At 35.9% G+C, this 19,416-nt stretch overlaps 2 protein-coding genes across 3 annotated transcripts; both read left to right on the top strand.

Moving 5' to 3' along the window:
* The first annotated feature begins 919 nt into the window (after positions 1-919).
* Positions 920-6,644, top strand: LOC112294942 (protein KINESIN LIGHT CHAIN-RELATED 1). 2 transcript variants are annotated; one of them, XM_024545958.3, is made up of 6 exons: positions 920-1,317; positions 2,991-4,330; positions 4,456-4,653; positions 5,039-5,408; positions 5,521-5,836; positions 6,067-6,644. In XM_024545958.3, exons 2-6 carry the CDS (start codon positions 3,137-3,139, stop codon positions 6,263-6,265), a joined length of 2,277 nt encoding a protein of 758 aa, XP_024401726.1. In that variant the 5' UTR covers positions 920-1,317; positions 2,991-3,136; the 3' UTR covers positions 6,266-6,644. The 2 variants fall into 2 exon arrangements, with proteins under 2 accessions (XP_024401726.1, XP_024401735.1); XM_024545967.3 differs by having other exon boundaries at positions 1,112-1,317; positions 2,925-4,330.
* Positions 6,645-6,678: 34 nt separating this feature from the next.
* LOC112294956 (uncharacterized protein At2g24330) lies at positions 6,679-10,844 on the top strand. The gene is made up of 6 exons (XM_024545978.3): positions 6,679-6,814; positions 7,602-8,250; positions 8,606-8,750; positions 8,867-8,976; positions 9,418-9,877; positions 10,024-10,844. The coding sequence occupies exons 2-6, from the start codon at positions 7,999-8,001 to the stop codon at positions 10,284-10,286; spliced, it is 1,230 nt and encodes a 409-aa protein (XP_024401746.1). The 5' UTR covers positions 6,679-6,814; positions 7,602-7,998; the 3' UTR covers positions 10,287-10,844.
* The last annotated feature ends 8,572 nt before the right edge of the window (positions 10,845-19,416 follow it).

Here is a 19,416-nt window from a genome sequence, read left to right as displayed (position 1 = left end):
GTGAATTGTTGAATGTTTTTAATATTTTGTTTTATTTTTGAAACAGACCAAAGTATTTTACAAGAAACAATATCAATTGTCAACACACTGCCCAATATAGAATAATAATTTGAACCATTATTATCCAATTACTTAGTGATTTTCTGCATCGTGCTTTCTTCTTTAACACACCATTCACAGTGGTATAAAAGTATAAAAAAAACCTAAAAGTATATTTTACTAATCTTACTTTATTTAATGATCGTGCTTCTGGCAGGTGATTAGAGACAGTAAAATGATGGGTTAAGTGTTTTGAGACTCTCAAACAGAAGATGGGTCTTAAAAAATCAAATATTCTCTACCAATTCAACTATAAAATACTTACAAAATTACAATTCTTCAATATTTACTATTAGCATGATGCAAACGTTCTTCCAAGAGGAAAAGAATAGCCTGAAAAGTAAAGACTATTTCATTCGCATCCTTACATATGGATATACACATGTATACATTCATTGCACGATGTTATAAAGTATAACACCATCATACACGTTAATGTATTTTCATTAAAATAAAATAAAATAACCCAAAAAAGACGCCCCTACACGCGCATCTTGTGGCATAATTAAAAAAGGCCTACAAAAAGCAAAAGTAGGTGGCCTCTTTATAAACACATGACCCTTGGACAGGATTCATCCACTGAAAACCCGACGAAAATCCGACTGAATGTTTTCATTCGTTCACTTTTGTTATTAATTATATTATTAATAATATTTGTTTTCCTCGGGCAGGGGAATCGGGCGGGGTCGGGGGGGCGAAGAAGAAGAGCCATTCAAATCCCGGGTGATGGGACATGTCCGCCCCAATGATGGACTCTACTCATTGCACTCCGACGTGGCTTTATAGCGGGTGACAATGATCCCCCTGATGGTAATGCTCTGTTCGGATTGCAAAACCTGGAGGAGGCGCGGGGGCGGGGGGCACGGCAGTGGCCATCAACGAGGCTTCGAATCCCGCTCCCCGCACACCTCGACGAGACTTTGTTTGCTCCCCTCCCTCCGCTGCTCGCCCCTCGTGCCCCCGAATTGCACGCCGTCCACCTCTCGCTTCCAGAGCGCCCGCCGCAAGGCTTCCTCTCAGGCATTGACTGACTGTCCAGTGTTGGCCCTGTGGTCGAATTTGTGTGCGTGCCGCTGCTGCTCTAGGTCTTGCCAGCCTGCTGCGGTGCCAATCTCGCTGCATTCCATGGGAGTGCTTGCGGTCATTGGTTGCAAGCAGGCAAGCAGGGGAGAGAGATCGCTGCGGTGCTTGCCAATCTTCTTTCCGTCTCTGCTGCCGGTGAGTGTTTGTCTCTGTTTGTTTATTGATTTTCTTCTTCTTCCTCTTTTTCTATTGTTCTTCGGTTAGGGATCAGGATCTAATTCAGCGGATGAGAGTGTTGTGAAGTGGTTGGAGTATTGATTGGTGTGGATTTTGTGGCGCTGCGTTCTTATTCTTTTCTTTTGTCTTTTTAGTGAGTGGTTTGAATGCGTAGAACGTGGTGAATGTTGTGGCGATGGGGGCGTCGTTCAGGCTTTGGATCTCTGGTTTGATTGTACTTCGTGTCCTGGCATGGTGCTGTAATCGTGATGCCGCTGTTCAGGAGTTGAATTTGCAATTTCTTGTCCGGTTTCTTGAGTGAGGAGATGGAAGACCTGATCGTTGGTTGTCTCTCGCGGCGCTTGAGAGCGTCGGTGATGCGAGGTCTGTGCTTTTTGTAGCATTGATGGTTAATGTCATGTATGCGGTGAGGTGTATTTCGTTGAGGGAGGTAGAGACTTACCCGAAAGAAATATTTGTTTACTGTACGTAGTGTATTTCGAGCATGCCGATGATCACCTTGTGTTGCGATTATTGTCGTGTCAGGTTCAAGAACGTAGGATAGGCAGATTGTACACGAGAATGATGATTGTTGAGAGAGAAACGCTGGTTCTTTCGGGATCTGCATTTCGTTATGGAGTTTAAAGAAACTAATCAAATTTTGCGTAGAGGTAATTTAAAAGCTCAAGTAAGCTCTGAAATCTGTGTCCAGATACACTGGGACTTAGTTTTTCTTGCTGAGGAATTTTTAGTGTTATCACGCCTTCAATCTTATAATCTCAAGCGCAGCTGTGAGGGGATAGGATGCATTTTCTTCTGTTACTTTACTCGTTGAGCAGAACGGGTAGGATATGAAAGAGTTCAACGAAGTTTGAGAATGAGAACCTATGAGACATCAGAAGATTACAATGATAAGTCGGCGCACGAGCCCCACCGAGAAGGGTTACCACGAAGAAATTTTCTTAGCTTCATTTGAGTCTTGCGCCGTTTGATACCATTGATAACTTCCCAACATCTCATCTATCTCAGTGCAGCAGTTCCTTCTGTTCCTGTAAGAGGTGAGATTACGAATGGTTATCTACTTTCTCGCAGAATTCTGTCAGTGATATTAATCTATTTGGTAATCGCCATTTAATGGCGATGCTTCAGGAGTCTTCTTCGTTAAGGTTTGTCTTGATTGACCGAATATTTGGTGTGTTACAGAGCCAAATTCGTGGTTTTATATTTTTCTCCATTTTTAAAACTTGACTAAGCATGTATTAACAAGTAATTGAATCCAGAATCCAATCGCACGTTTCAATTAGTTTTTTGTGCAATTTTCTTCACGCCCCGCATTATTATTGGTGGTGCACGTGGTTGTGATACTTCTGCGTTCAATTATGGCCTTTTCTCATGGCACGCAAACATTAAGTTCTTTGCTACTAATTGTTATGCAATTTTAGATTTAGGGGTGTTAAACGTGGGATCACAAAGCACTGGTTTTCACGAGTGCAGCGTTACAAAATGTTCATACGCTTGTGATAGTGTTTCAACATTGTCGTTGTCCCATCAACTTCCGATCGCAGTGATTTGTGGTTCTTGGATAGACTTCAAAGATTTCACAAGTATCCGGAAACCTTTCCGTCCTCACCGGGTGGCACCGTCCTTGACAGTGGAGTTTCAAGCATGATGTTTGAAGGCCTACCTGCTGTGACCTGCATCCTTATATGTCCACCACTTTGAGTATTACAACGTTCCATGGCTCAATTATTTTCTCTTTCACAACTGTCATTGTAACCTTTCTTCGGCGAAACTCAGCATGCTGATGGAGTCTTCCTTGCCAACGGTTTTTCTGGCCCGTAATGAGAGTAAGCCAACAGTAGCTGCAAGAGATGGCAAGCATGCAAATCCAACTTCAAGTAAGGTTCTCAAACCTAAGCAGGGTGTTATCAAGAAATCGCCGGACTTGGTCCACAAAGGTTCGACGCCGAGCCAAACTAAAGTTGTCCCTGTGAGGAGAAGTGCAACCAAATTACCGCAACATGCAACTGAAAGGGTTCAATCTGGTGGACCAGATAGGCCTAGAAAGAGCACAACTGAGAAGCCGAGGATTACTTCTACCGCAAACAGTAGGAACAAGGAGAAGCAAGAAATGGAGGCTCTTGTAAGGAAGTTATCGACTCCCACTCTCGGTGCTCAGCGTCCCTCAGCGATGCAAGCACATGTAAGTGTTGAAGCAAAACCTCCAGCAAGGGTTAATGACAAGATTCCAGATGTTAAGTCAGTTCCTTCAAAAAGTGATGCAAAAGAGCTGGCTTCCCCGCTTGAATCTGTGAGTCCCAAGGTGGAAGTTCCCCGCCACAGTCTCCAAGAATCTCTATCTCCTACTCAGGAAGTTTCGGCTGCGCGGAAAAGCAGGAATGCGACTCCCGTCAGGAGGGAAAGCAGCACTAATGTCAGTGATGCTGAAAGTGAAGATGCTGGTACAAATGTAGCAGGAACACCATCTAAAGTCATGCCCTTGATGACAGTGGCTGCAGTTGATGCTATGATGAACGACGAATTACAGAATTCCAACTTGTATCTAGGTCCTTATTTAATCAAACTGACTAAGTTGTATTCTATGGAAGAAGATCAATCCAAAGCAGTTGAGTACGGTGTTAGAGCTGTTAAATTCTATGAGAAGCAAGCTGATAATAGGCAGCCTAGTTTGGAATTCGTTGCTAGTCTTCAGATATTGGCAGCATTACATGGTAGGCTGGGTAACTTTGATGAAGCCATACATTTGCTGGAAAGGTCGGTGGTCATTCCAGTTACTGGTGACAACGAGGATCACGCTTTGGCAAAGTTTTCCGGTTACATGCAACTTGGGGATTCATATAATCTTCTTGGAAAGCAGCGTCCTGCATTGGATTCATATCATCGTGCTCTCAGGGTGCAGAAGGCAATGCTTGGAGAAATGGATCCTCGAGTTGGTGAAACATGTCACTACATAGCTGAAGCCCACTTACAGGTTTGATGATCCCACCGGGTTAATACACTCAAATCATTTAGTGGAAGTGTCTTTTTGCAACCGAGTTTGTTATATGTCCATGTTAAGAATGGAGACTTCATAAAAGGTTGTGAACTTTCATGTAGGCATTGGATTTTGACAAAGCTGAGGCGTTATGTGAACATGCGCTCTCCATTCATAAAGAACATGGCGAGGAAGTTTCCTTGGAAGAAGCAGCAGATAGGCGCCTTCTGGCGCTAGTCCTGAGTGCAAAAGGGGAAAATGAGAAGTCATTAGATAATTTGACGGTTGCCTTGTCCATCCTATTAGAGAACAATTTGGAGGTATTTACTTTCACCATGTTGATGTTAGGATATTGCAATTGGCTAGTTCTTTGTTGGGTTATTTAGTTCTGCTTTGTCAGTCTTCGTTCTGATATCTTGGAGCTCTGAGAAGAACTGCCCCTTATTACTCACATCTTATGTGTTGCATTATGAATTTCCTGTTCTTTATTTGTTATCTGATTTGTTACTGTTGTTAACTTCGGTGCGAGTAGAATATTACTGCCCTGGAAAACAGATGAAGGCTGATAAAATCTTGCTATCATAAACCGGATGGCCTCGTCGAATTTCATCCCGGAGTCTAGATGTTGTACACGGAAGTACTTTGACATTTAATGATTGCACGCCAGTCATACTGATGCTGTGCTTTATTTTATCTGGAGTTTAGCTCGATGCAGCTGCAGTGAATCTTAACATTGGTGATGAACTACTTGCGCTCGGTCGAGATGTTGAGTCAGTAAATGCATACCAGAAAGCTATTGCGATGTTTAAGGCTATTAAAGGCGACAATCACACACTGGTGGCTGGGTGTTATGTCAGTCTTGCTGAGCTCTACATGAAGACCAGCAAGGTCCGTGAGGCCAAGTCATTTTGCGAAAATGCTCTACACATATATGGGAAGCAGGGAGCTGGAAATAATCCCAATGATATCGCAAGTGGACTGGCTGATGTTGCATCTGTTTACGAGGTTATGAATGAGAAGGAAACAGCTATTTTGCTCCTCCAGCGGGCCCTCGCCATTCAAAAGTCTCTTCCAGGTTGAACATCATTTTTCGGCAATATCCTTATGATATTATTAGGTTGTCTAGTCTCATTGAACTATGCTCTGTTCATCGATTTTCTTAATAGTCATTTCCTGTGTGTGCTCAGGTCAGCAAGCTGCAATGGGTGGTATTGAAGCTCAAATGGGATTATTATATTACATGATGGAGAGGTTTGAGCCTGCCTTGGACACCTTCAAGAGTGCAATTTGCAAGCTAAGGGATGGAGGTCTAGAAAAGACGCCGTTATTGGGCATGCTCTTGAACCAAATGGGCATAGTATGCATAGAGCTTGGCGACATAGAGCACGCCGCTGAGTTATTTGAAAACTCTAGGAGTATATTAGAGGACACCTACGGTCCCTATCATTTGGACACATTAGATGTGTGCACCAACCTTGCGGGCAGCTACGATGCACTCGGAAGGTAATGCTTACTCGTATATGTCGGTGTATTTCAATGGGCAGATTTGTCGCTAGGTGATTTCTCTTGTGCTCATCTAGGAATTTGCTTCGCCTATTATTTGCGGCTCATTATGGTTTATGAGGTTCAAGTCTACCACGTCTCAATGGGCTGAGTCATGTTGAACCTAAAACGCCAGCTTAAACACAAGTTTGGCATAAAAGACGTTTTGTGATTCAACTTGCTGCATGCAGATTGGATGAAGCTACTCAGCTTTTGGAGGATATTGTACAAGCAAAGGAGGATAAGATGGGTACAGTTCATCCAGACGTGCATGACGATCGTGAACGGCTGCAAGAGTTGCTGAAGGATGTCGGGCGGACCTACACACCTAAATCACGCAGACTCGAAGAATTGCTCTTAACTGCTAGGAAGGAGAATCGTAAAAGATGAGGACCCTTGAGCCTGGTCTAGTTTTCAATGTTGCAACCTGCATTAAGTGTGATGATGTGTGTCCATGTTTCCAGATAGTACTACTACTATTTCTGCAGGGAAACCACCTCATCCCCCCCCCCTGTGTTTTACAACTGTAGAACCATGTATGATGTCGTCGAGCGAAAGCAAACCTCCCAGCCTGACTGGCGTATTTAGGATCTATTTGTCTGGCTTACAAAGTCAAAAGTGTGTAAGACGGTGGTTTAAGTCAGGAATGCACCCCATATACTCTAAGGCCCCGATATTCTGTAGATGATGATTTATTACTCGTATATTTTGTAACACGTAATATTCCAATTACATTTTATTCTCTTAATGAAAAAGCTTCATTACAACATTTGTGGTTTGGTAACGCTTAAGAAATTTTACTAACATTCCTGTGCATGGTGTATTTTCAAAGTCAACATTTAGGCTAAACATTGTGATTGATGAAGCAGTGGGAATGTGGATGAGAAGCTGATTATCTGACAATCCTCTCTGATGTGAAGCATTCTTTTGGCTCATCGGGTAAGTTCCACACTGTTGGATCTTGCTTACTCGTTTTCTGTGGCCTTCTGTTTCTCCCTTGTTTTAACATGGCTTGGGCTAGAAAACGTTCTGTCAGGTGTTGGGCAGAGCTGTGTGAGCTTCACCCCTAGCACACCCCCTTTTTTAGTCTCATTTTCACTTGGATTTGTAGAATCACAACTTTGTTTGCAGATGGAATTTCTAGAGAGAATATCCTTTAAAGTCGTAAAATGAACAATTGTACTATAAAATTCCAATATAGCACCATCCAACACGCAACTTAATAAAAAAATTGCAAAGTCATACAAGAGGGTTGTGCTTAGACATCACAGGGTCCACTTCCAACAACCTACATGCTTGCCTGAAGTGAATCAACATATGTTGCTCATCCTCTTCGGGACATGTGCTCGATGCCTCAACACCAATCACACCCATGTACTTGTTTTTCAAAACTCTCACTAGGAGGCATGTGAATACATGGACATCTTTGCACACTGTAGTATCCCCGTAAGTCAAAATAACAACAACAGCGCAAGTCTTGGCAAATGTTTGTTGCTTACTGTTTGCAACAAAACCCGAATTTAAGAACTGATCTCTTCGGGATGCTGTAAAATGGGATGAAGTAGTTGCTCCACAGTTAAGTAACAGTGGAGCAAATCGACTATTATACAACCTTCTCACCTTCGACACTTAGTGTTCGTGATTTTTTTCTTTTCTTTTCTATAAAGTGTTCAATTCAAGTTTGAAATAATGTTCAACTAAATTGTCTTGAATATTGTGATGCAAGTCCCGCGGCCACAGGTCACCACCCACAACCCCAAGCCCGCGTCATTCAGCTACCGACGCGTGACATGGCTGGCGTCCACCTGGAGCGAAGTGTGTCGAGGCTGCTGTTCTAAGGAGGACCGATTGATGAATTCCGCTATTCATCATCAATCATGCCATTTCATCAAATGGGTAGTACCTCGGCGGGCCGTTTGATTGTTACGTAGTGAAATCGAGTTGTGGGTGCGTTTTCTTTTGCGGCGAATCTGTGAGGAGACGCTGCAAGTTGCGCTTGAGTTAGGTCACGGGGAGCCTACAACAGGGGCTTAGTAGTTTAGATTTGTGGGGTCTTCTGTTTTGGAAGTGTGGGAGGTTTTTGGAGAGGTTTTTGAGGTGGTTGTGGATTGTGGGCTGCTCCGATGAAGGAAGCCAGCGAGGAAAGTGTGGCGCCCTCGGTCCCTGCGGCAGATCCCAAGGCGCAGAGAGGGGTTTTGAGTGTCATTTGGGGCCTCATGGGGTCGCTGTTCTCTAGGGGGAACAAAAACGATTTCGAAAAGAGGTTGCAGCATTTGACCAAGGAGGAGGTCGCTGTGCACTCTCGCTTGAAGCGGCGGACGCAGAGATGGCGAAAGCTAGCCAGAGTGATGATCATTTATTCTATTGTTGGCGAGGTCAGCTCTGACATTGTTTGGAAGCTTAGAGCTTGGCTTGTGAACTCGATCTGATGGCATCATGTGTCCATTTCATTTGATCCTTTTGTCTTGTTTTGCTAACTAGAGCATTTGAGTTACTTCATCATGTGCTATCTCAGTTTCATTTGAATGTGAATATGTTGTATGATGATATTGCTTAGCTGGTCGAGGGTGGAGATTTTTGGCGCGGTTTTGAGCAGTTTATTTGTTTTTGGAGGTTTATTTAATGTTGAGTATTTTAGCTTTCCCATTGAGAGCTACTGTAGCAGAGCTTTAGTATGGGACAGTCGGTGCGTAGATTTGTAAGTGCCAACTGGTGTCATTCTACTCCCAGGCCCTAGCTTTGGGGTTCGCGATCCTGTCAAGCAGAAATGCTGATCTGCCATGGCAAGTTCGCGCCATTCGAGCTCTTCCTGTTTTCGCTCTGCCTGCAATCGTCACTCTGCTTTACTCGACCTGCGCTGGATTTCACCGGATGAGTAATACTTCCTTCTATTTGCACCTTTTCTCTTTAATCAGGTGATTTATTCTTGAATTGTATCTCGTTTTGCACGATCAATTTGGAATCTTTTTTGAATGATTGAGCATGTAACAGTGGAGCGCAAGGATCATGAGCGACTTGAGCGATTGAAAACGGAGCGTCAAGAAAAGATCAACGAGTTGAAAGAAAAGACCAACTATTACATCACACAGCAGCTCATTCAGGTGATAATGTTCTCCTAAAGATTGTCTCCTGCTATCTGAATTCTCTCTCTCTCCCTATCTCACTCTCGTTCACCTCATCTGAATCTGAACTCACTTGGTCAATACCTTTCACACCATGACGAATCGTACATCCGGAATCCGGGTGGAAGTGTGGGTCTGCGTGTCCTTACTTTATATGACTCCACTTGATGGCATGTAAAAAAACTTGCTCTTGATGTGATATGTTGGTGTTGTGCCTTGTTCACTTTTCCTCATTGTGACTGTCTTCAGAATCTGGGTTGTCAAGGCTTAATACTGAAAGAGATAACGTGTGTTGTCTTTAGTTGATTTAAAAATATCTCTCACACGTCGAGTTAGGGTCCCACATTGTTGTACTGTTGCTCTGGAAGCATCCCAGCTGGATTTTGGTAGTCACTTATGAATCGAAATTTGGATGAATAGCAATATGACCCTGATCCGGCGGCGAAAGCAGCGGCAGCAAGCATTCTCGCATCCAAGTTAGGTGCTGAGTCCGGCCTCAAGCTAGCTCTGGCTGCAGGACTTACTAGCACTGATGATTTAACTCAAGGAAAGAGTTCCGGGGCTCCTAATCAATCAGTTGGGAGATTAGATAGGGAGGCGATGGATCACAATTCCGTAGGTCTTCGGAATCGAAAGTCTCAACACCGTGGTCAGGATTTTGGGCCATCTTCTCAGGGAATGCCACGCATGGAAGGTTTTTCTCGAGAGAATAATATGCCAGGTGGCCCAGAGGTTTGGGAGGAGCAGGGTATGGATGTGAGGAGACCTCCTCGCAATCCATCAAACGGAGGCTGGATTGCAAGGTTGGCTGCGATGCTCGTGGGTGAAGACCCTACCCAGTGCTACGCCCTCATCTGCAAACAGTGCCATGCACACAATGGTTAGACGAATTCTACTTGTTAATATTCATCCTTCATTTAGGAGAACTACTCAAATACGCTCAGATAGAATGGATCTCGTGCATTTTTTCTGCATCTTTAACTTGGTGTTTACAACCTTTCTGATTGGTGTTCTTCTGCTTTACAGGTCTTGCAAAGAAAGAGGACTACAAGTATATCCAATACTACTGCCCACACTGTCGGACTTTAAATGGAACACGGCCAGTCGAAGATGGGCTTTCACTTACTGACGAGCCTGCTGAAACGTCCCCCAAACTGGAGCTATCAAAGGCTATAGCGTCTGTTGACGGCGAAACTCTAGAAATTTCAAACCCCGCAGCACCTGCTCTCGTATCGCAGCTAATTTCTGGTGAGCTGGATAATTCTGACAGTTCAGAGGAAAGTAACTAGGCCCAAGGACTCTTTAGATATGCATATAGTAGGAAAAGAGTTCCAGTTGCGGAATTGGCAGGTTAGGCGAGCGATGTAAATTTGGCCATGAAGCTTCCAAGTTGAGTAGGCATGTCCTGTGCCCCCTGCTTTTGAGCAGAGACTTGAATGATCAGATTTAGTTAGTCCATGTGAGTTGTGAGAATCGTTCGATCTCCCGTATTCGTATGGAATAGTATTCGTGGCGAGACACAAGTCTGTAACTGATTTTTTGAGTAGTAAGAGATTTCAATTGAGTTTTGGATTCAAAGGGTAGGCTCTTGCACGGATATATGTACAGTATGAGTTTGCCGCTAATGAAAGGTATCCTGTGGGCTGTAGTCAACATGTCAAATAAACTAGCCGAATGCCCCAAATTTGAACAGTGTATTTTACAGTAGATTTGAGACATGAGAGAAGAATGTGACGTGTCAATTTGGTTACGTGAATAATTATCCCGGTTCTAAAGCAGGTGCTGCTGAGTTGTATTTATGGGTGCGTTCATGCACATCAATATCATCATAAGTACAGGAAGTTGTATTTGCTGTGGCCACAAGAACATGCAAGTTTGGTGGACATTGCCAGAACGTGTTTATTGATTTCATTGTCACAACTATTGCACTTCATACGAAGTGGTGTACACCATGCATTACAAATGTGTACTACATTGTGTATAAAGTGTTGTATAGAAATAACTGAACTCCTTGAAATGTTCAATCTTACCATATTACTTGTTTTGGCTTTACTTATCTGCAGTAAGATCTTGTAGCTCCTCTAAGCCTGGCTACGTACATAGATGCTATGTGGTAAGTCTCCTCATGCTTGTACCATGGGGATTTTGTGTGGTTCCATGCATGTAAGATAAATAAATATCATAATTTATTTATTTTATTTTTTAAGAATACTATTTTGTTTCAATAAAAACTAAAAAATAAAAAAATAAATGTCTTATTTTAAATTCAAAATGCATATTGTAAAGTTCATATGTTACTATTTATAATTTTTCTTTGTTTTATGGTACAAGTTCATTAAAGATTTGGAAGGCAAATAATTTTTACTGTTTTCAAACTAAATTTAGAGCTCTTATCATTATTATTTTTTTATCTTGATGAATATTTTTATAAAAATCATAAGATATTTTTGATATAAAAATTAAATTTATATATATTGTAGTTATGTATGGTTAGTTTTTATCTTTCAAAATCACCAATCATAAGATCCTAAAAATAGATGTAATTTTCTAAGCTCATAAAATTGTAATAGTATTTAATATTATTAAATCTTCAATTAGTTTTTTTTTTTTTTTTTTTTTGTTTTATTTATTTGGAGTTATTGTGGTTAAAAATTCTATTTATTTGATAACTTAGATAATTAATAGTTTTAAATATATTCTCAATTATCTATAAAAAAACAAAAAACTTAGACTTTTATTTGTTAGAGAAATTATTTTATTGAAAATTTTAAAAGAGTAAGATTTATTTGTGATTTTTAAAGAACATATCTTATTTAACTAAAGCTTTTGATAAAATTCTAGAATAGTATGTAGATCTTGAAGATACATTTGAAATCATAACACAAATATTTGATCCAAATCTTTTCCTAATAATAGAGAAATTGATCTTTAAATAAGTGTTTAGTTGCCATTTAGACCAATTAGCCACCTATAAGGAATATATTTATAAGAATCTTCTAAATATTTTTATATGGTATTTAAAGCCTCTTATAGACAAACTTCTTTGTGAAGACAAAAAATGGATCTTTGCAAACATGTGTAAATTATTGTGGATTCAATCACTTGGCAAACAACAATTTTATTCTTTGGTTTTAATATTTGGGCTATTTGATTAGTTAAATAAAAACTAATTTTTATATAAACAATTATTAATTATAATTTTTTAAAATGTATTATATTATTATGTGTCTTAAATTAGTAGCACATTGTTAAAGCATGTCATTTTTATTATTCTTATTTAATATAATACATTGTTTTAAAAAAATAAGACTTTTTGAATATTTTTTTTGGATGATCTTATCATGTAATAAAAAAATATTTTATATATAATTATCACCAAAATTCTCATTTAAAATTAAAGAAATTATATTTCAAGCTATAAATGCTATAAATCAATAATTTATATAAAATCCACATTTTATGATAAAATTTGTTTAAGTATATAAAAATAAAAAAGCCTTTGAAGTTAATTATTAATTATTGAAAATCAAAGATATTTTAAAATAATAATTTAAATGATAAGAATATATTTCTAAAATTTAAATATAATTATGTATTCTTCAAACTAATATATATATATATATATATATATATATATATATATATATATATATATATATATATATATATATATATATATATATATATATGTATATTGTAAGAGAACGCCTAATATCAACTATAAGAATGTAAAAGATATAAATAAAGAAGTGATGTATGTCAAAGAGATGACAAAAAAAAAAGAGAAAGTATGTATATTTAAGAATTAACAAGAATAGCTATTATAAAAGATAAGAAGAATAGATATTCTTGAAACAAGACTAAGGACAAGAAAGGCATTGACAAAAGTGAAAAAGGCCTTGTTTTTGCCTCTATATATACTATCTAACTAAAGAGCTAAGTAGCAATGCTTTATAGGTCATCTGACACATGTCCAACTTGTATGATAAATGATCAATATATGCAACATGTGGCCACCTTACAAAACTAGTAGTTGACATGTACAACACATGGCGAATTTGTTGGCCACGTTTTTTAATCTACCAATTACCTACAAAAACTTATAAAGTCAAGTTTGCGTTTATATAACTATTGAAAGGCTTCTCTATAGGATATTATCAAATTACCTATTTTTACTTATTTTTATCTAATTCTTCTTATTTAAGTAATATTCATTGTTCTTGTGTAAGTAATTCTTTATTGATATTAATATGTATGTCTATTAATTGATATTATATTTAATAAAGATCACTAGTTTAAACAAAATTTTAAAAGGTGTTCATTAAGATATCAAAGTTTAAAACCAAACTATTTTTAGTTTATAGTTTTATTATATATATATATATATATATATATATATATATATATAGAAAAAAATATAAACTAGGGATATATATATATATATATATATATAAGTATAAATAAATAAATTAATAAATATATAATTCTATTAATTATTATATGAAAAATTGAAGAAGTCTATCACTACTAATAAAATTTTATTTAATAATTTAGTTATTTTTAATGTTTAATATAAATTATTTCAAAAAATAATTTTAGATAATTTTTATAATTAATACTATTAACTTTTAAAAATTTAATAATATTGTATTAGAAGATTTTACAAGAATTGTTTAAAACCTCATATAATAATAATGATAAATCTATGACAAGTTTGTGAATAATAAAAGCTATTATAAATATCTTTAAATATAAAAAAAATTATTTAAAGTTTTTGATTTAATTTAATTTTTTTCAGAATATTAGAATTAGTTAATTTTGTATTGAATGTATTAGCTCATTACAAGTAAATGCAAAACAACATCACAAATACAACATGTGTTAATCTATAGAAAAGTACTTTGAGCCACTTTATTCAATTTGTATTTCATATGCTACAAAGTGCTTTTCTATAGATCTAGATTATATAGATGAAGCAAGTTAAATGAATAACTTCATCAAATATTCCTACTTGTTTATTATAATTTTTTTTTTTTTTTTTTTTTTTTTTTTTTTTCCAAATGGTTTTTTTCTTATTCCACTTAGTTGACAACAAAGAAATTGATGATATTAAGTGAAGCCCAAAGACATTCAAAATAACCACAAGGTAAAGTTTTTTATAAAGATATTAGCAAAATAAACTTTAGTGAGGATGTAAATGAAATCAATTTTGTTTTTATTTCAAATCTTGTGGCTGAAGAAGTATTTGATGTCTTCATGTTTGGATTAATTATGAAACATTAGATTTTTAACCAATGTAATGGCTCCTTGATTATCATAGAAAATTGATATTTAAGCAAAAATTGTGATAGAAATTCTTTTTAATGGTTGTGTCAACTAGATAGCTTCTTTGGAAAAAATTGCTATTGTAATGAATTTGATTATGGTAGTAGAATTGATTGCTAGTACTTGATTTTAAATATTATATAAGATGGTAACACCCTTTGAGAGTATAAACATATCTTTTGTGGCTCTAATGGTTGTCTATGTCATTGAAAAAATTTGCAAAAAAAATAATGTAACAAAAAATTGGATGTAGTGAAGTATTGAATGTCAAATGACAAGGTTTCTTTTAAATATCAAGAAATTTGCTTGAAAGCATTCAAATGACTTTGTTGTAATTGTTATTGATACTAAGCAATCTTAATAAGAAAAAATGATATATTAAAACAAGTGAAGAATATTGTATACATTAGATAGTTAATACATTGTAAGTAGGGCTTCTTTATTAAACAGTTGCCATCAATATTAGCAAAGAATTAAGAATCCAACTTAGTTGTTATAACAACAGAGTTACAATCAAATATTTGAAATTTCTAAAGAATAGCAATAATGTATTATTTTTGATGAATGAATGAAGTCTTTTTTACATAATCTTTCTCAAATTGAAGGTCAAAAGAATAATTTATTGTTTTAGTACTGATTTAACATATAGTGGTGTCTTAATGCATTTAAATTAAATGCATCAAAGATATTTAGAAGGTAATTACTTCTACTTATAAGGAAGAAAGAATATAATGCTAATATATTTACAAATTTGAATAAGATTTAGAATATGAAATTGTTGCCTTGAATGGATTATTTAAGTTTTGAAGGTATTATCTTTTAGGATAGATACTAAATTCTATAGGAATTTAAGAAGGATATTGCAAGAAGGTTAAAGGAGGGGAGGGGGGGTTGCATCAAGTAGGTTTTTTTTGCTTAGATCAGAATTTGTAGAAAAGAGAGGAGATTACTAGAATTTTGGAAGTAGCAAGTTTTAAGATTGATTTGAAGATTTCAATGCCACTTATTATATTGAATTTTGAAGAGAAGCTAGATCTTATTGTAAATTTTCTAATAAGCTTTAGTATGTAAGAAATAGATGTGTGACGAGAGAAATCCAAGCAAATTTGTAGAATGGAGGTTATTAAAAATTTTAGGCAGTGAGTTTCAAAATTTATTCATATTTTTTATGCTATTTATTGGATTTTAATAATTTTTATTTAAATTTAGAAGAAACTTAGATATTATTATTAATTTTTCAATAAACCTTAGTATTCAAGAAATAGAAAAGTGATGAGAGAGAATCAATCAAATTTTGTGGACAAGAGTTTTGAAGGTTGCAGCTACAATAAGCAGCAAACTTTTTCTAGGTTTGGTTTTTATTTTCTTTGAAACTTAATTATTAACTTTGATGTTTTGAACTTTATAGCTTGATTTACGTTCAATGAGTTAATTTTTTCTTATATTGAGCTAATAATACGTGAATAATAGATATTTTAATAAGAAGAAGTTTGGATTTAAGATTAGAATTAGGAATTGAATGTATTATGGTACAAAAAAGAAATTAATCTAAAATTTATATTAAAATTTTGAGCTATTCTTTTATATTTGAGTTCATTTGGATAATATTTAATACACTTATAATCAAGTACTCCATGTTCTTCTGAGAAGGTTAATCTTTTTAACATAAATTTGGTACTTTTATTGAGAGCATCTTCAAGGCAATTGAAAGTACAAGTAGAATATAATGGAGTTATAGAACTAGGATGTAAGCTTGGAGCATGAAGAGGAATTCAAAAGTTAAAAGGAAGAAGTACAAGATTTTTGATATTTTAAGATAATAGATGATTTTAAAAGAGCCAATACAAGTGGCACTTTGGAAGTAAGTGCCAATGATTTACTATTGGCTTTGAGTATGTTCATAGAGAGACAAAAACAAGTATAAGTAAGCGAGAAAAGTATGACTAAGGCATTACAAAGCATGGTCAATAACCATGAGAGGTTTGATGGAAGGAACATCACCAAGTTTCTTCAAGTATATGTGGAAGGGATGGAGGTACATGAAGTCATCAAGTCTTATTATATTTTTAGATTTGAATTGGCATGAGAGAATTAAGAGTGGAGATAAGTGAGTTGAAGAAGAACCAAAGATCTATTTTTTTTTGTGCATCAAAGCAATCAAAGAGATTTTTTATGAGATACATGTCTTGTGATAGTCTTGAGTATGAGAAGAAAGATTTCTCTAATTAAGATGAAGATGTCAAAAAGAGAATTATCTTCTTCAAAGAAGGTAGATTGAAGCTCACTAATATGAAACAATCTTTGAAGCTCAATTTTCAAAGAGAAGGTATAAAAAAGCTTTTAGAAGAATATGTAAGAAAAACAAGTAGATTGCATGTGAGAGAGGCTAAGTCTTATCTTATTGAAGTATAGACTGAGAGCACAATGGCTATTTTAAGGCTACCAAGGGAGGCTATGGTTTAAAAGGTAGAACCTATAAAGAGAGCAATGGGTTGAAATAATCCAATTGATGCTATTAGCATCAAAGCTCTTTTAAAAGGCAATAACGATTTAGATGATCAAGATGCTATTATGGAAGAAAAGATGACTAGATCATCTCAAGAAGATGTGGTAGAATTCTCTAACAAGAAGAGGCTACCAAATTAGGGAGTCTACTCAAGAAAGAGGACCTTCTTATCCACAAGTTCAAGTAGTATCTTCATCTCAATCAAAGAGTGGAATTGGAGCTTAAGAGAGTGGAGCAGAAGACAAGGAGAAAGAAGGCTCAAACGAGCCTAAAGATAAGAGTCCTTCTTATAAGCTTCAATCAGATATTAAAAACTTTATTGATATAAAAAAAATTTGACGAAAGGATTTTTAATTTAAAAATTGAATTCACCTTGAGGGATGTACTTGACATAGTGAAGAAAGACTTTCATCAGCTTATCATCAATGTCATTAAGAAAAAGAGACAAATGATAGCAGAGGTAGTTACAATGAAGGCATTAGACTCCTATTTGTTCAAGAAAGAGGACCAAGAGATAGGACAAGTCTTTTTACAACTTTGTGTATGTAAATTTGAAGAAATGCCACTTGAAAAGAAGAAAGAAGTCACTACTCAAAGTTATGGTAGAAACAAAGATCAAAGAGGAATAAGAAGCAGCAAAGAGGTAGAGCATGGAATAGATATAAGTAGGATAAATGTATCTAATTGTGCTTTTTATGGGAGGTTTGACGGCGAGAGGATGAATGCTCAATTTGCATAATTTTTTTGGATTAAAGCTACTATGGAGGCTCAACTAAGACATAGAGATATCAAAGAGCATACCTTGATACTTATTGATCATGGTTTGGAGATCAACATTATATCAAGGAAGATTTATGAGATAGGAGAGTGGCCTTTTGATATTAACTATGGATGGATGTTGACGGTTGCCAACAATGAATGAAGTGATTTGTATGGGACATGTCTGAGAATTAAGACAATGATTGAGAATGTGGAAGTAGAACAAAGTTTCTTTCTACAAAACTTTGCTACTTATTTGGTGATTTTAGGACAACCTTATTTTAAGGCTATTAGGATAGAAACTAAGGTTTTAGATGATTGCTCTTATTATGTAATGATTAAAAATTATGATTAAAAAAGTTGGTACAATTTCTTGCAATAAAATTACATCATGAATGAAATAGAGACCAATTTAGAGAAGCTCTTTTAAGAATCAATAAATTTTTTTTGGATATTTAAAGAACACCTGTATAACATGAAAATACAAGGGTATAAGTAAGACTTTTATTCATATATTCTTTAATAGAGATAGCTTTGAGTGTAGATTTTTGGATTTGAAAACTTTGGAAATTTTAAGATTTCAAAAGATTGAAGACTTAGGTCATGTATATATAAATTGGATGAAAAAATATGATTTTTTTTCAAAAAGAATGGATATGATTTCAAATAGTGAGTGTATTTTAGATGTAATTGAAGAAGAAGGATTTGAAGATGATTATGTAAAGATTTTAGAAGGATTGGCTTTGCATGTAGATAGAAGTAGAGCTAATGTTGTTGTAGAGCTTCATTGAAGGCAATTATATGAGGAGATTTTGGAATTTTCAAAGAAACTTAGAATAGTTGATAGTGATATGATATTACAAGAAGCTATGGTATACATTAAATATAAGACCTTGGCTAAAAAGATGAAGCCTATGGCAACCCAACTGCATCAAGATATCAAAGAAAGTGAGTCAGTCAATTGATTCACTTGAACATTTAATATAAAAAATGCACTTATTGTGCTTAAAATCATAGATTTTGTGAGTTAGTAGTAGAATTTTGAGAGAAATAGAAAATAGATTGCTAATAGTAGGTATATAGCCTAATGTAGAATTTGTAAAGACAAATTTTGATGGTGGATATGTTTTTGGTATCCAACATTAAATGATGGTATAATAGAAATAATCCTTGTTGTTAAAAAAAATTACTTTATTAATAATTCTTAAAACATGTATAGATATATGTTATAAAAAATTATATATATATATATATATATAATAAAATAATAAAATAAAAAGATCAAAAGAGTAGAAAGAAGAAGAGAAGAAGGAAGAGGGAGTAGAAAAGAAGGAAGAAAGAAGAAGGAGAAGAGAAGAAAAAGAAAGAGGAGACGAGGAAAAAAGAAGGACAGAGGAAAAGAAAGAGAAGAAGAGAAAAAGAGAAGGGAAAATATATATATATATATATATATATAAATAAATAGACGATCAAGGTGAAATGAGAGGCTGCCCCTGAACGGAGGCAACCTCTTCGTCGAAGGGATCGGGCCGCCCAGATCCCTCCCTCTCTTCGTTCTTTATTTTATTTTATTTTATTTTTTTGCGTTATGCGTTCCGGAGCCCCAATTCTGAGCGTATTTCTTTTTTCTTAGTTCTTTTTCTTATCTTTTCTGTACGTGTGTTGGAGCTGGGTTGTATTATTTTTTTTGTTATTTTCTCTCGCATTTAGAGAGCCCAATTGCTGTTGTCGATTCTTTGGTTGCTAGTTCGACTCTTCTTGTATGTCACTGGTGGCGGCGGAAGCAACTGGTGGTTGTGTCGCGAATCTCTTGTCTTCTTCGTGTATGG

This window comes from Physcomitrium patens, chromosome 2, assembly GCF_059467195.1.
Source record: "Physcomitrium patens ecotype Gransden chromosome 2, ASM5946719v1, whole genome shotgun sequence".
Taxonomy (NCBI): Eukaryota; Viridiplantae; Streptophyta; class Bryopsida; order Funariales; family Funariaceae; genus Physcomitrium; species Physcomitrium patens.
Note: the sequence above shows the minus strand (reverse complement) of the source record. Positions and strands in the feature narration are given on the sequence as shown.

What these genes read in the sequence shown, in the direction of transcription:
- LOC112294942 (XM_024545958.3), top strand. Translation starts at nt 3,137, where the DNA reads ATGCTGATGGAGTCTTCCTTGCCAACGGTTTTTCTGGCCCGTAATGAG. An exon ending in TAGCTGAAGCCCACTTACAG is followed by an intron (nt 4,331 to 4,455) that starts GTTTGATGATCC and finishes ACTTTCATGTAG; the next exon opens with GCATTGGATTTTGACAAAGC. An exon ending in CATTCAAAAGTCTCTTCCAG is followed by an intron (nt 5,409 to 5,520) that starts GTTGAACATCAT and finishes GTGTGTGCTCAG; the next exon opens with GTCAGCAAGCTGCAATGGGT.
- LOC112294956 (XM_024545978.3), top strand. Translation starts at nt 7,999, where the DNA reads ATGAAGGAAGCCAGCGAGGAAAGTGTGGCGCCCTCGGTCCCTGCGGCA. An exon ending in CGCTGGATTTCACCGGATGA is followed by an intron (nt 8,751 to 8,866) that starts GTAATACTTCCT and finishes AGCATGTAACAG; the next exon opens with TGGAGCGCAAGGATCATGAG. An exon ending in ACAGTGCCATGCACACAATG is followed by an intron (nt 9,878 to 10,023) that starts GTTAGACGAATT and finishes TCTGCTTTACAG; the next exon opens with GTCTTGCAAAGAAAGAGGAC.